The sequence below is a fragment of the Gigantopelta aegis genome, chromosome 3, assembly GCF_016097555.1.
Source record: "Gigantopelta aegis isolate Gae_Host chromosome 3, Gae_host_genome, whole genome shotgun sequence".
NCBI lineage: Eukaryota > Metazoa > Mollusca > Gastropoda > Neomphalida > Peltospiridae > Gigantopelta > Gigantopelta aegis.
Genome location: NC_054701.1, coordinates 42479613 through 42495365, shown reverse-complemented (window position 1 = coordinate 42495365; position 15753 = coordinate 42479613). Strand labels below are relative to the sequence as shown.

General features: G+C 43.4%; 2 protein-coding genes and 1 pseudogene across 2 annotated transcripts in view; 1 reads left to right on the top strand and 2 right to left on the bottom strand.

The window, feature by feature from the left end:
* Positions 1-211: 211 nt before the first annotated feature.
* On the bottom strand, positions 212-2024 carry LOC121369422 (annotated as a pseudogene).
* A 2903-nt stretch (positions 2025-4927) lies between these two features.
* LOC121368069 (probable NADH dehydrogenase [ubiquinone] 1 alpha subcomplex subunit 12) lies at positions 4928-12002 on the bottom strand. The gene is made up of 4 exons (XM_041492598.1): positions 11845-12002; positions 10007-10089; positions 6779-6851; positions 4928-6096 (listed from the first exon to the last, which is right to left on the bottom strand). The coding sequence occupies exons 1-4, from the start codon at positions 11958-11960 to the stop codon at positions 5928-5930; spliced, it is 441 nt and encodes a 146-aa protein (XP_041348532.1). The 5' UTR covers positions 11961-12002; the 3' UTR covers positions 4928-5927.
* A 101-nt stretch (positions 12003-12103) lies between these two features.
* The window catches only part of LOC121368651 (ankyrin repeat, SAM and basic leucine zipper domain-containing protein 1-like), a 41857-nt gene continuing 38207 nt past the window's right edge, over positions 12104-15753 (top strand). Inside the window, exon 1 of the mRNA XM_041493390.1 lies at positions 12104-12259. Coding sequence (XP_041349324.1) covers positions 12104-12259 — 156 coding nt within the window. The remainder of the gene's footprint in view (positions 12260-15753) is intronic.

Genomic DNA, 15753 nt, shown 5'->3' with positions numbered 1-15753 from the left:
GAGAGGGAGAGGGAGAGAGTGAGAGAGTGAGGGGGAGGGGGGGAGGGGGGGGGAGTGAGAGGGAGAGTGGGGAGAGGGGGGAGGAGAGAGGAGGGAGGGGGGAGGGGGAGGGGAGAGGGAGGGTGGGAGAGGAAGGGGGAGAGGGGGAGGGAGGGGGGAGGGGGGGGGGGGGAGGGAGGAAGGGGAGGAGAGAGGAGGGGGAAAAGGGGGGAGGAGGGGGGGGAGGGGGAGGGGAGGGGGAGGGGGGGGAGGGGGAGGGGGAGAGGGGGGGGGGAAGGGGAGGGGGGGGGGGGAGGGGAGGGAGAGAGGGGAGGGAGGAGGGAGGGAGGGGGGGGGGGGGGGGGGGGGAGGGGGGGGGAAGGGGAGAGGGGGGGGGGGAGAAGGGGGGGGGAGGGAGAGGGGGGAGGGGGAAAGGGGGAGGGGGGGGGAGGGGGAGGGGAGAGGGGGAGTGAGAGGGGGGAGGGGGGAGGGAGGGAAAGGGGGAAAAGGGGGAGGGGAGGGAAGGGAGAGGGGGGAGGGGGGGGGGGGGGGGGGGAGGGGGGGGGGGGGGGGAGGGAGGGGGGGGAGAGGGGGGGGGGAGGGGGAGGGGGGGGGAGGGGGGGGGGGGGGGGGGGGGGAGGGGAGGGGAGGGAGAGGGGGGGAGGGGGAGGGGAGGGGGGGGGGGGGAGGGGGGGGGGGGAGGGGGAGGGGGGGAGAGGGGAGGGGGAAGGAGAGGGAGGGGAGGGGGAGAGGGAGAGAGAGAGGGGGGGGGGAAAAAAGGAGAGAGAAGGGAGGGGGAGGGGAGGGAGGAGAGGGAGGGGGGGAGGGGAGGGGGGGGGGGGGGAGGAGGGGGGGGGGGGGGGGAGAGAGGGGGGGGGAAGGGGGGGGGGGAGAGAGGGGGGGAGAGAGAAGAGGGAGAGGGGGGGGGGGGGGGGAAAGGGAGAGAGGGGGGGGGAAGAGGGGAAGGGGGGGGGGGGGGAGGGGGAGGGGGGGGGGAAGGGGAGGGGGGGAGGGGGGAGAGGGAGGGGGGGGGAGAGGGGGAGAGGGAGAGGGGGGAGAGAGGGGGAGGGGGGGGGGGAAAGAGGGGGGGGGAGGGAGAGGGGGGGGGGGGGAGAGGGAGAGAGAGGGGAGAGGGGGGGGGGGGGGAGGGGGGGAGGGAGGGAGAGGGGGAGGGAAGAGGGGGGGGGGGGAGAGAGAGGGGGGGGAGGGAGGGGGAGAGAGGGGGAGAGGGAGGGGGGGAGGGGGGGAGAGAAGAGGGGGGGGAGGGAAAGAGGGGGGGGGGGGAGAGAGAGGGGGGGGGAGGGAGAGGGGGGGAGGGAGAGTGAGAGGAGGGGGGAGAAGGGGGGGGGGGGAAGAGGGGGGGGGGGAGGGGGAGGGAAGAGGGAGGGGAGGGAGGGAAGAGGGGGGTGAGAGGGGGGGGGGGGGGGGGGGGGGGGGGGAGGGGGGGGGGGGGGGGGGGGGAGGGGGGGGGAGGAGAGAGGGAGGGGGGGGGGGGGGGGGGAGGGGGGGGGGAGAGGGAGAGAGAAGGGGGAGGGGGGGGGGGGGGAGGAGAGGAAAGGGGGGGAGGGGAGAGGGGGGGAGTGAGAGGGAGGGGGGGGGGGGGGGGGGAGGGGGAGAGGGAGGGGGAGAAGGGAGGGAGGGAGGGGGGGGGGGGAGGAGGGGAGGGGAGAGGGAGGGGGGAGAGAGGGGAGAGGAAGAGGGGGAGGGGAGAGGAGAGGGGGGGAGGGGGGGTGAGAGGGGAGAGGGAGGGGGGGGGGGAGGGAGAGGGGGGGGGGAGAGAGGGGGGGGGGGGGGGGGGAGGGGGGGGGGGGAAGAGGGAGAGGGGGGAGGGAGGGGGGGAGGAGGGGGAGGGGAGAAGGAGGGGGGGGGGGGGGAGAGGAGGGGGGGGGGGGGGGGGGGGGAGAGAGAGGGGGGAGAGAGGAGGGGGGGAGGGGGGGGGGGGGGAGAGGGAGGGGGGGGGGGGGGAGGGGGGAGGGGGGAGGGGGGGGGGAGAGAGGGGGGGGGGGGAGAGAGGGAGGGGGGGGGGGAGGGAGAGAGGGAGGGGGGGGGGGGGGGGGGGAGAGGGAGAGTGGGGGGGGAGAGAGAGAGAGGGGGGGGGGGGGGGGGGAGAGGGAGGAGGGAGAGGGGGAGAGAGGGGAGGGGGGGGAGGGAGGGGGAGGAGAGGGAGGGGGAGAGGGGGAGAGGGAGGGGGGAGAGAGAGAGAGGGGGAGAGGGGGGGGGGGGGGGGAGAGGGGGAGAGGAGGAGGGGGAGGGAGGGGGAGAGGGAGAGGGAGAGAGGGGGGGGAGAGGGAGGGGGAGAGAGGGAGAGAGGGAGAGGGAGAGTGAGAGAGGAGGGGGAGAGAGAGGGAGAGAGAGGGGGGAGAGGGGGGGGGGGGGGGAGGGAGAGTGAGAGGGGGGGGGGAGAGGGAGAGGGGGGGAGAGGGAGAGTGGGAGAGGGAGAGTGAGGGTGGAGAGGGGGGGTGAGAGGAGAGAGAGGGGGGAGGGAGAGAGTGAGAGTGAGAGTGAGAGGGTGAGGGAGAGTGGGAGGAGTGAGAGTGAGGTGACAGTGTGAGAGGGGTGAGAGTGAGAGGAGAGTGAGAGTGTGAGGGGGGGTGGGAGAGGGGGGGAGAGTGAGAGTGAGAGTGAGAGTGAGGGTGAGAGGGGAGAGGGGAGAGGGAGAGGGGAGAGGGAGAGGGAGAGAGTGAGAGTGAAATAGTGAGAGAGTGAGTGAGAGTGAGAGGGGAGGGGGGAGAGAGAGGAGAGAGGGGGTGAGAGAGGGGAGTGAGAGGGTGAGAGTGGGGAGTGAGAGAGGAGTGTGAGAGAGTGAGAGTGTGAGAGAGGAGAGTGAGAGGGAGAGAGTGAGAGTGAGAGGGGGAGAGGGAGAGGGAAAGGGAGAGGGAGAGAGGGTGAGAGTGAGAGGAGAGTGAGGGTGAGAGTGAGAGAGGAGAAGAGAGAGTGAGAGGGAGAGAGAGGAGGGGGGAGTGAGAGAGAGAGAGTGAGAGTGAGAGTGTGAGTGTGAGAGTGAGAGAGAGAGGGGGGGGTGAGAGGGAGAGTGAGAGTGGGAGAAGTGAGTGAGAGAGGGAGGGTGAGAGGGAGGGTGAGAGGGGGAGAGTGAGAGTGAGTGGGAGTGTGAGAGAGTGAGAGTGGGAGATTGGTGAGAGGGAGAGAGAAGAGAGGAGAGTGAGGGGGGAGAGGGAGAGGGAGAGCGGGAGGGTGAGAGTGGAGAGTGAGAGTGAGAGTGAGAGTGAGAGGGAGAGTGAGAGAGGAGAGTGAGAGAGAGGGAGAGTGAGAGGGAGGGAGGGGAGGGGAGAGAGAGGGGGGGAGTGAGAGTGAGAGAGTGAGAGTGAGAGTGTGAGTGTGAGAGTGAGAGAGTGAGTGTGTGAGAGTGAGAGTGAGAGTGTGAGTGTGAGTGAGAGAGTGAGTGTGTGAGAGTGAGTGTGAGAGTGAGAGAGTGAGTGCGAGTGCGAGAGCGAGAGTGAGAGTGTGAGAGTGTGAGTGTGAGAGTGTGAGAGTGAGAGAGTGAGAGTGAGAGTGAGTGTGAGAGTGAGAGTGTGAGATAGAGTGAGAGTGTGAGAGTGAGAGTGAGAGTGTGATAGTGTGAGTGAGAGAGAGAGAGTGAGAGTGAGAGTGAGAGAGTGAGAGTGTGAGTGTGAGAGTGAGAGAGTGAGAGTGAGAGAGTGATTGATTTTAGGCTTATATTTTACATTAGAGTTTGGTAAATACTTCTTTTTTTCTATAAATTTAGCATCTTCAAATTGTGGGTAATACATGTATTATAATATTGCATCCGTGTGTACCTAAATAACAGGTCCATTAATATTTGCAAATTATATACAGAGGCCTTTTTTGGAACAGTGGGGGGTGGGAGGGGGACAAAGTCAAGATCAGAGGTAATACTTTTATTGAATTTTTATGTTTCTAAATAATTTTAAATAGTTTTTCCATCCTTTGGCCAACTTGTAAAATGTTCACCATTAGTCATAATATAAAACACTGCGTTTAAAGTAGCTTGCATGGCCGCCAGTTTGTTTTTAATTTTGGGGGGTTAAAATTTCAAAATCGCGCTGGACAAACAATATATTTGAAATCGGCGCCCCTGAAATATTGCTAAAAATGGGTTTGCTTACTTTTAAAACGAAATGCCTACACGTTTTTAAAGCATATTTTGAGAAATTTGGATTAGACCATCAGCCATTATATTCAACTTCACCAGAGCCCAGTCCTCATCATGTAAGACCTATCATTCTTCCACAACATTAAGGTCTTTACTAAGAGAAAGTTATTATTGAGTGGTTAATTTACATGTCCAATCAATTCTAGCACCAATGCAAAAGGTCTAAATTCGGACGTGCCTTATCAGAGGACTACTGTAGTCAGAGGCGTTCGAATATGAACCAAGTGGATTCTTTTTCTATTTTGTTTTTGCACCACTAGAAACTCCATATGTATAAACCTGTATGTTTCAGTTCTGAAAGTGGTCCATTAGCTTCAGCGTAGGCTCTAGTGCATTGGGCCTAATTGGCATTACGATTATGGATTTGTAGGCGTCAGAGGCACAAAATTATTAGTAGCCTAGGGGTGGAAATTATTGAAATGTCTCTGGTAATTAACAGTGGTATGCAACCTTTAATGACGTGATCGCATGTTTTCGCATGACTATTGAAATCAGTTTTGAGAAAATATTCATTGTATATACTACTTTAATTACGTTATTTGGAAAAACATGTGTTTATCATGACCTATATTTGGTATATCACTAGCTACAGTAGAGTAATATATATAATGTCAAATGATGTAAGCAGTCAGTGGCAGAGTATGTATTGTTGTTTTATTTATATCTTTAGAAATATAATAAATATAGAACAATTTGTTACTTTATTTCTAAAATGGAATTATTGTGAAATGGAGCCTGGTATAGGGTATAGTCATTCAAGCCACAACAACAAACATGTATATGTATAACACAGAGAATTTGTATAGGTTTATTATATACATTTCTGTGACAAACTCCCATCAGTAATTATTCTAAGTCAACACCAGCTAATAAAATTCTTCAATACAGATCCTATTCAAAGGAACAAAGGAAAGATGTTTTTACAGCTACGGAAGTCAAAGATGCCATTTAATCGGAGTGGGTGGGGGCATTATTTTTTAGTTTTAGATTTGATGGGGGAAGTAGTGACATTAACGTTTACAAAAATAATAGTAGCTGAAAATTATGTAGGGTAAACATGTTGAACCTTGTGCCAATGATTCATATATACACATGCATGCAAATCAATTTTAAGAAACCAAAATTGATGTAGATATCAAACATAAGAGGTCTTAGGCCAGGGTTTTTTAAATTCTTAAAATGTCTCACAAAACTATTATTTACAAACTTGTCATAATACAGAATAATTCATTCTGTAAATACAAAGTTCCAGATTCGTGGCGTCAACACCCATTGCTGCTGATGTTGCTTGCACATCTGTATGCCCTTATTTGTACATCCAACAATAAAGAATACATTTGAATGCCACCCGTACCCCACTGTACCCCCACCTCATGGGGAAAAAACAAGGAAAAAGATATGCCCTTGACCCAGAAGGAAATAACCATAGGCTAGATAGCCATATGCAGTGTTAAGTATTTTAAAACTAAAATCCCTGATCTCTGTGTATCTGAAGACTTAAAACTGTTTCGATGTGAAGAGTTGGAAAGTGTTTTTCTTGAGCTGGTCTGCTACATATAATATACTTTAAGATGGATTATCAACAGTAGTGTTTTCCTGTAATATATTTATTGATTAAGTGCACGCAAAACATACACAACAACAAAATATATCTCTACACACTTCATCTTCCTATTAAAATAATGCTCAAGAATAAATATCTAGTTGTTAAGCATTATTTCATCGAACAAGTTCTGTTGGAAATTGTAAATACGAAACAAAAAATAAAGACAAAAAAAGCACACAAAGTTATGTTTCAGCTACTGTGGGGTTTCCATGAATGTATTTTCGGTGGAACCGTACTGTAGGGCACATATTGCTGTGGAGTTCCACTCGTGTTCTCAATGTGATCCATCATCCATTTACGTTTGACTGGCTTTTTGACGGTTGGTGGATCATCATGAACATAATGTAGCCAGCCATGCCTGAAAATAAATGAAAGGAATGATTGTTTAGTGGCAGTCATCACACAGTCAGAGATGATAACAAAACAAGTATCACAAAAACCTGTAATATAACCAGCGTCTTAAACATAAAAGTTAATTTGTTAAAACGTAACAAAACTTCAAAAATACTGCCCCAGAGAATCCATATACCAAGTTTTAGAATGATCCAATCAAAACTCAGACGAAAACAGACTTTGAAATGCAAATATAATTTCTCTAGAGTACGGCTATTAGTTTATAGAATAGATTGAATAGATGTTTAACGACACCCCAGCACGAGTATTAGTTTAGGACACTGTCCCAGGAATCAATGTAGCAAGTTTCAGAACGATTCAATCAAAACACTGTGTCTGTAATGTTCAATATTAAACTTCAATAATTCTAATTTGTTACTTAAAATTCAATAAATATTCAAAAATGGCAAAATACTCTCCATTAGTTTTTTGATACCAATACTGCCTTGGAGAATCCCGGTACAAAGTTTCAGAACGATCTAATTAAAACTCTTGGAGGAAAGCTTAATGGATGGATGGACGATGGACAAATGGTTATCAGAAATGGTTATGATGAAAATTATAGGTGGGACAGTGACAGAGTGACGGACATAAAACCTATAGTCCCTCAGGTAACTAAAATATGTATATAAATACATGTGTATTACCATTCAGCTGGAATCTGGCTTCCATCATAATCAAAACCTACACTTGGAGGGTAATCTATCCATCGGCTACGGCCTGCAACAACAAAAAGTTAAAACATTGCACACAAAAGTTTGTTTTGTTTAATGACACCACTAGAGCACATTGATTTATTAATCACTGGCTACTGGATGTCAAATATTTGGTAATTTTGACATATAGTCTTAGAAACGAAACCCGCTACATTTTTGCATTAGTAGCAAGGCACGGCTTCTACGCGTAGATTATGGTAGCCCCACTCCCATGGCTAGTGATATTCAATGTTGGGCTAGTAAATACATGTAATTATTGCCATGCCCGTCGGCTAGTGAATTTTTTGGGGGTCAAATATTGCAGTTTAGTCTGTTTTGTAAATATGAATATCCTGACCCCCACCCCAACCCCCAATGTTAGTGTTTTTAAGCTCTATCTGAGTATCTCCCTTTTTAGGCGACATATCTGATTATTACTACTATTTAGTAAAATTGTATTAACCTTAGTAAAGTAGGGCTAGTGAATTTTTAATCGTGGCTAGTAAATTTTTTAAATCACTGATCCCATGGGTAGTGGATATAAAAAAAATTCCAGAAGCCCTGCAATGGATCATTTATATGTACCATCCCACAGCCTTTGATTACCAGTCGTTGTGCACTGGCTGGAACGAGAAATAGCCCAGTGGGCCCATCGACTGGGATCAATCCCAGACCGATCGCACATCATGCGGGCATTTTACCACCGGCTATGCCCCACCCCTACATGTACACTGTTCACAAAGACATTTGGTTAAGTTTTGTTCCATGTGCAGTGGCAGAAAGTTTAAAATTTGTTTAACAACTGGAGCAAACTGATTACTAGTAATTAATCAACAGCTATTGGATGACAATGGTTGGAATTAGGGAAAAAGCCAATGGATTTGCTGATGTGGTTCGTCCTACAACCCAAGCATTTCAGACGAGTGCTCTACCGACTGAGCTAAGTCCTGCACATAAATGACACACTGCACATAACTGACACACTGCACATAAATGACACACTGCATCCAATTCCAGTGTAAATGGAATCAATGCGTGTGTATGTGCATGTCTGTATGGACATGCGTTTGTAAGCATACATATATGTGTGTGTCCCTATTGCACTTATGGAGTGGGACGTAGCCCAGTAGTAAAGCATTCGCTTGATGCGTGGTCGGTCTAGGATCGATCCACATCGGTGGACTCATTGGGCTATTTTTCGTTCCAGCCAGTGCTCCACAACTGGTTTAACAAAGGCCGTGGTATGTACTATCCTGTCTGTGGCATGGTGCATTTAAAAGATCCCTTGCTAATCGAAAAGAGTAGCCCAGGAAGTGGCGACAGCGGGTTTCCTCTCTCAATATCTGTGTGGTCCTTAACCATATGTCTGACGCCATATAACCGTAAATAAAATGTGTTGAGTGCGTCATTAAATAAAATATTTCCTTCCTTCCTTCCTATTGCACTTACAGGTTGTGAATTTAGAAGGATTCTGTGCTTTCTACAATCCAAAATTGTGGGTCAGAAGTATAAAATTATGAGATAGAATCACAAAATATCTATACAGTGGACTCTTGTCTAAACCGGATTCTGTGTAATCCAGATCTCTGCATAAACCGGTCCATTTCTAAAGCCCCGTCCAGCTACCGTTTATCTCTTAGGTATAAATCTCTGCCTAATCTGGATTCTGTCTACTCCGGACTCCGGATCAAAAATCAAGAACGAAAGAACTATTCATGCATTAATTACCTCTGTCCACACCGGATTGGGATTTGACTGAACGACGGGCTGCTTAATTAGTTGAACAATGGGCATCAATTGCCAAGTAATCAGGATGCCGTCGCAAGATCAAATACAAAATGTAATCGCACTCGTGTGAAGTTTACTCTTATTTCGGTAGGCCGTTAGATTTGGATTTTTTTATTCAAATAATTTCGTACGTACGAATAAATAATGTTTTAGGAAATAAAATGAAATTTATCCTAGTACAAATATTAGAACGACCAGAAACACGTTTAATATGCAGCCACTAATATTTTATGCAGAAAAATGTAATTACAATCGTTAAAAAGTCTCTGTTAGTCGATAACATCTTAAAAATTGCAGCAAACTCAGGAATGTCCCTTTAAGTATATTTTTTATGTCTGTGAAATAATCGATTGCAAGTCTGACTGTGACTGTTCCCAACCATCCATGGGTTCAAATGTCATTGTTGGTCACGAGTTGTCGATCATTCAAGAACCATAACTCTGGATGAACTCTGTCTAAATCGGTCCTCTATGTAAACCGGACTATTTCGACAGTACCAAGCGAGTCCGGTTTAGAGTCCAACTGTATTAGTAATAAATTATTTTATTAAAAAAATCCTCAAATTCAATGCCTGTAATCAAGCCAAGCCGTGTCTAAATGAGTGAGGAGTAGATGACTTTTTCATTGGATCAATTAACCGAAGAGAAGCTTAATGTGATTGGAAATAATGTTCTAAACATAACTTTTTCTAGACATGATATAAGATTTATTTTCCACTGAAAACTCTGAATGCTGATATTAGTAGCAGCCTGCTCTACCTCAGTGACTTCTTTTTCTGATTTACTACGTCTAGTGATAGTCACACAAAAAATAATTACAAAAGGAAATTTGGTGAACATCACAGAAGTCCTGAGAAAGGAAAGTCTATTTAACAAGTTGGAGAGAGAAGACTGCTGCCACCAGAGACTATCCATACTCTTAATTAGAATGCTTTTATAACACACTTTCTGAAGACAAAGCAGCATGAGCATGTGTGTGTGTGTGTTTCATCTCAACTTATTTTCGTGCTTATATATCCAATTAAGTTCAAGAACACTATCCTGGGCACACACCTCAGCTATCTATTTTATTTATCTATTTTACCATTTGGAAAAATCCCTGATGTATATGAAAGTATCCATGCCACACGACCGTTTTTTTTACCCCAACCACTGTTTATATAAATTGCCTGTCACCCTGTAACATACATGTAGTGTAGGTGTCCCCCGCCCAATATAAAATGTGCCACACTAGTCTGAATCAGACTCTGGGCAGAACTTAATAACACTAATCAATTTAATAAATTCAGTTTATAATATTTCAGTGTAACACTTTTTCACACAATGCAGCCTCTCTCATTTTCAACATAAAGAATTCATTTTAGTATTTTATTAATGGTGACAGACGACTTACCCATAAAATACATTTTGTTTTCATAGTACTTATTGCCATATTTGTCTTCTCCAACAAGTGTCCCTGTTTTCAGTTCATCAGTTCTGAAAAGAAACACGAGCTGTCCAATATCAACATACTATCCCGAACAACACTAGCTCATTTTTCACACCCTTATTTTGGCTTCATGAATATACAATAAATATAACATATCCAAAGGTCATTTTTTTTAAATGATATATATGTACTACAGCCTTTGATATACAACAACTTCATATGAAATATCTGGTATAAAATTTACGAAGTTTTAAAAATATTTATTTATTTATTAGGCCTATTTCTTCTTTTTCATTCACCGTTTTTATTATTTCGGCTTAAATTCAGGCTTGGCCTGTTTACTTTTGTTGACTATCCATCATCAGAGGCATGGCAATTAATACATTGTATGTTTGCTTCCAGCATTCAAACGAAGTACCGTATGACTGCGCATAATAAACCATCATGAGTTTATAATAAAGAGACCCTCATGAGTTTGTAACCATATTATGATGCTGTCGGCTAGCCTAATCTGTTATAAATAAAACTTACATGTTTCTTAGGCTAAATAATCTTGCTTCGAATATGTATATGCAATACAATTACATTTCTGACCATTCTCAGGTCGGTAGCAACTGAGAAGCCAGCTAGAGGGGGGTGGGGGACTGTAGCCCCACTTTTATAAAACCGGTTTAAAATATGGTTTTTGCACACCCCTCCACAAACTAGACTGTGTCCCTCCACTACAGATTGTACCCCCGCCCCAAACTCCAGATATCATTGCTACGAGCCTAATTCTAATGTTTTATAGTACCGTACGTAACAAATTTCATATGTATCATTTAATTTTATTCCAAATACCAAACAAAATTTTAAATAACTGGGTAAAAAGAAATCCCAACAAGAATCCTGAATGTATTTATCTGTATAATACTTTATAAATATTTAATTCATGTTACATGCATACACACACGTGCACATATTAATATTATTTCAGCCAATATCCAATATTTATTGTGTACAGATCCGAACCGATGGTTTCTCGGGCGTTAACAACAAAATATTTTTTTATTTTGTGATAAGCAACAATTCACAAATGTTTCTAATAAGTCTTTGTTGGATGTCAACAGAATTTTCGGGTTCCCTACTGATAGAATAATTAATCATGGAGATATTCACATTCTTATTGTGTGGCATCCCATTAGGTACCTATGGCCCCCAACTTGTACACAAAGCTATTTTTGCGAGATCTCAAGTGAGTTCACGGTTAAGTGTCCACGAGTTGCTCCGCGATACACACATTTGCAGTGGAATGTAAAAGAAGTCTATTGTACATCATATAATATATAACAGAATGACCTTGGGGATAGCAATGAGATAATTCAACTTTAAAAAAAAATGTATTAAAAAGGGTAGTTTTATGAAATATTATTGTACATCCAGTCACTCAAACATAGTATGTTCCTACTGAGCACCTGAAGGTAAGGAAGTTAAACCCTTCTTAATATTAGCCGTCAGAATCGGTCTTCACAACTCCCAACACATCTCAGGCAAGCCCTCTAGTAGCTCTACTACCGAGATAAAAGCGATGCTGCTAGCTCTAAATGTTAACTAGTCTAAACAGATGCCACAAACTATTCCCCTTTTTTACCACTTTAACTTAGTTTTAATATGTCATTGTCACAATTCAGCTTTCAACTTGACTGAATCAGATTCAGTGAATGTAATTTGTACATTTTGAAGCAGTTGCAAGTGGCAGTCATTCTCATTCTGGCAGGTCATGTCTGTTTATAAGGCAATCGCAAATAAGGTTGTTTTATTACCTAAAAAACTGAAGGTATGATGCTTTCAAACCACCATTTTCCTTAATGACTCGTGCGAACCTTGAGAATTTTTCAAGGTACTTCGAGATTCTAAAAAGTTCAAGGTACTTCGACATCTTGAATAGGCTCCATAAACATATATGATTTATTGACCTGACTTAAAAGTAACATAGATGTCTGAGCAATCGAGGCCAAACTGGTTTATTTGTAAGTGCCGCTGTTTAAGAATAATTTGATAGGTACCAGTTAATTATGAAACATGGCTTACCGACCTGCAGGCGATGAAGATGATTTTGATGATGACGGTTTTTACCTTGACGGAGATGAGATTATTAATGAATTTAACGGGGCTGGGACTGCATCACAATTTAAAAACCCCACCATTCAAAACAAACCTGAGTCACATGCAAAACTGGTCAGTACGAAGATTGTTCAAGGCGTCATTGACATGTTTGAATTTTGATTTTTTTTAATCTCATCTCACTGGCTCACGTTCCTTGTAAAAAAACATTTTGGCAAGTCTTTCATAGGAATTGTCAGTCAGATATAACTGAATGGTGTATATTTAACAAGACATTTGTTGATTAGCATCTTTCTTTTAGTGCTGTAACTATATACTGCAATAAATGTTAAAATTAATAATACCAAAATATTTTATATTTAATAACGCAAACAAATGTAAAAAAAAGAAAGAAAAAAAGAGAATAATACATGAGTGGCCGTTAGATACCATTTATCTCACAATAAGTTGTTTAAAAATGCATCTAACAAGCAAAAGCGAGTTTGATACATTTTTAAACAACGAGTTGTGAGATAAATGGTATCTAACAGAGACAAATGTATTATTATATTTCTTACATATCCTCCAAAAAACAGGTTTTAAGCAAATTTTAACATATTTTTCAACTAAAAGTTATTTACATCCGTTGCACTTGTAGCAAACTTACCAGTTACCTGTCACAGACCATCAGGTTAACTACACATCACAATGTAATTGATTTCCATCGTGTAGTTTTTCATTGGATGTATGGCAGTGGTGACCTGGTTATCACCTAGGAGCAGCCAGTCATATGTCTTGAAATTGTTAACACATACTTGTGTAAAATTAGCTCCACTGGTTAATTACTAATATTACCTGTGAATCTAACAGCACCCCATTGGAGCTCATGTCCAATTGACCTTTCATTCGACCAATCAAAACCTTACTTATAAAATCATGTCAGTGATTTGAAAAGAATTTGAAAACATTCAGGATTATGCCGAGGGTATACAAAATGATTCCAGTATGCTGGAAACTAATTTCAATATAAAATTTTATATACAATTCGTTTCAAGACAAACAAAAAAACCTGTGATGATATAACCATAAAATTTGTTTATACTAGTATATAATCCAGAGTTTATTACCGCACTTGCCCCCCAGTTTTTTAATGTTGAAATAGACCAACAATCCGCCTATTGCATAAATAGTCTCGCCCGATATTTTTTTAATTTGTATGCTCCTGAATGACGCTATAAAAGGAGAAGTGTAATTGGTTGATATTTAAATTGTTATTTATAGATGAAATGTCACCTGGACATGGGAGTCCACGCAATGCTGTTAGATCTACTGGTAATTTTAATTAGACTGCAGCGAACATTTTGTTCAGTATCGCGTCGCGAAACGCGATGCAGTTTCCGGCTATCGCTACACAATATTAAAACGTATCGCTAAATGTCGCGATGCATATTTTTGACAGTATTAAAGTTTGAAGATCGTCCTTAACCCCCAAATATTCCACTGATAACATGTTAAATCTATCACTGTAATGAACTATTTATCTAGGTGTAGATTTCCAAGTTTCATCAGATATTTTCTTTTTTTGCAACCCTCCGATTAGGAGCACAGCTTTTACGTGGTAAAACGGCTGTTCAGATATCCACCCACCGATAGACACCATAACATTATGACGTTTAGCTCTTAGGTTACGAAGGGGGCGTCTAAAGATTGGATTCGTGAAGTGTAATTACGATTTCTACTAGAATAGTTTATTAAAATTATACCTATCTTTCTTACAAATTAAATTTTTCAAAGTGAATAATCTTAACAAAAAATAAATAAATACTCTGTAAAAAAAGTTTTACATTATTGAATTTGACTGATAGAAAAAACACTTCGCGCTTCCACGACATAGGCCAAACGATAGGTAATGCGATAACTAGTGCTATTCCTGTGGCGAATGCCTTTGAAGTAAATATTTTTCAACAATTTGCAAACAAAAAATCGTGTCATTTTTTAAAAATAATTACGTGAATCTTTGACAAGAATAATTTTTAAAACAAGGTGAAATTAGTTAGCACATCGTATAGCGCATATAGTTTTGAAATGACCCCTTAATCGACCGTCTATTCCCAATAATTTTGACGTCACGCAGCAAACGTAGTTCGAGCAAGGTTGTTTTAAAAAACCATACTAATGTTACAGAAATCGCTAATCAAAATAAGTGATTGCTAATCAATTTTCAAATTGATTCGCGACTGTCGCTAATCAAAATTTTTAAAACAAAATGTTCCCTGGACTGGTGTGTAAACAACCCATGTGTTATCAAAAATAGCACATGGTGTTCTCACCAACAGGTGTGTAAGAAAAGTAAAAAAAAATTAAGGTGTGTGATGTTTCTTTGACATGATGCAATCATAACTAGTGGAACAATATTTTTAAAAGAATCAAATATTTATAAAATGATATACACTACCCATTATGTTTGGGGGCAGGTCAAATCACCACAAAACCAACTCACCCCTATTAACTCATCCTACACTGTTCAGTCAACTCATATCAGTTAATTTCCCAATATTTTAGGCAATAATGTGCATTAAATGTTGTTGAATATACACATCAGTCAGAGTCCAAAAGCCTTCCCTGATCATTCCTTTAAGGAAATAAGGGACACATTTTATTCAGAAATGTTAAAATAGGCTTGACAGTTCATTCTAATAGATTATTATTTATCTGATATTAGGATCAATGTCAGTAAATATTATATTTTATAACATTTTATGTTTAAAAACCTTGTTCAACAAAAGGAGATAAAATTTCATCCATAATAATAAATACTTACATGTATTTGAACCACAAGCAAACACATTATTATTAAATTGTACTTCCAGTTTTCCTATTGACTACAAGAAATATATTACACAGCTCACAAACTACATTTTACATGTCCAATTTCCCAATAATGTAATACAATTTATTTCCATATTGAAGATGGTGATAATTAGCTGTATAGTATCCACACGTGTAATGTTACATAACTCGTCCATAAATTATTTCAAGTACTAAAACCTAATTTCCATAGCACTGCCTGTCCATGTTCGCATTGCTATTTTATAGGCTTTAAGTCCGAACTACATTGTTAACAACTATAATAATTTACTCTCCTACCTTTAATTACTGTTAGATTTTCCCCACGCTTTATTAAGACATAATTTGTGAAAAAAACATTAAATAACACAGATACCACATACTAGACTGTAACCATGTCACCTACCGGTATATCGACTTTATTAGTACCATTACAATAACACAGATACCACATACTAGACTGTAACCATGTCACCTACCGGTATATCGACTTTATTAGTACCATTACAATAACACAGATACCACATACTAGACTGTAACCATGTCACCTACCGGTATATCGACTTTATTAGTACCATTACAATAACACAGATACCACATACTAGACTGTAACCATGTCACCTACCGGTATATCGACTTTATGGAGATCTTGGGGCGGGACGTAGCCCTGTGGTGAAGTGATCGCTTGATGCACGGTCAGTCTGGGATCGATCCCCGTCGGTGGACCCATTGGGCTATTTCTTGTTCCAGTCCCTGCACCACAACTGGTATAATAAAGGCCA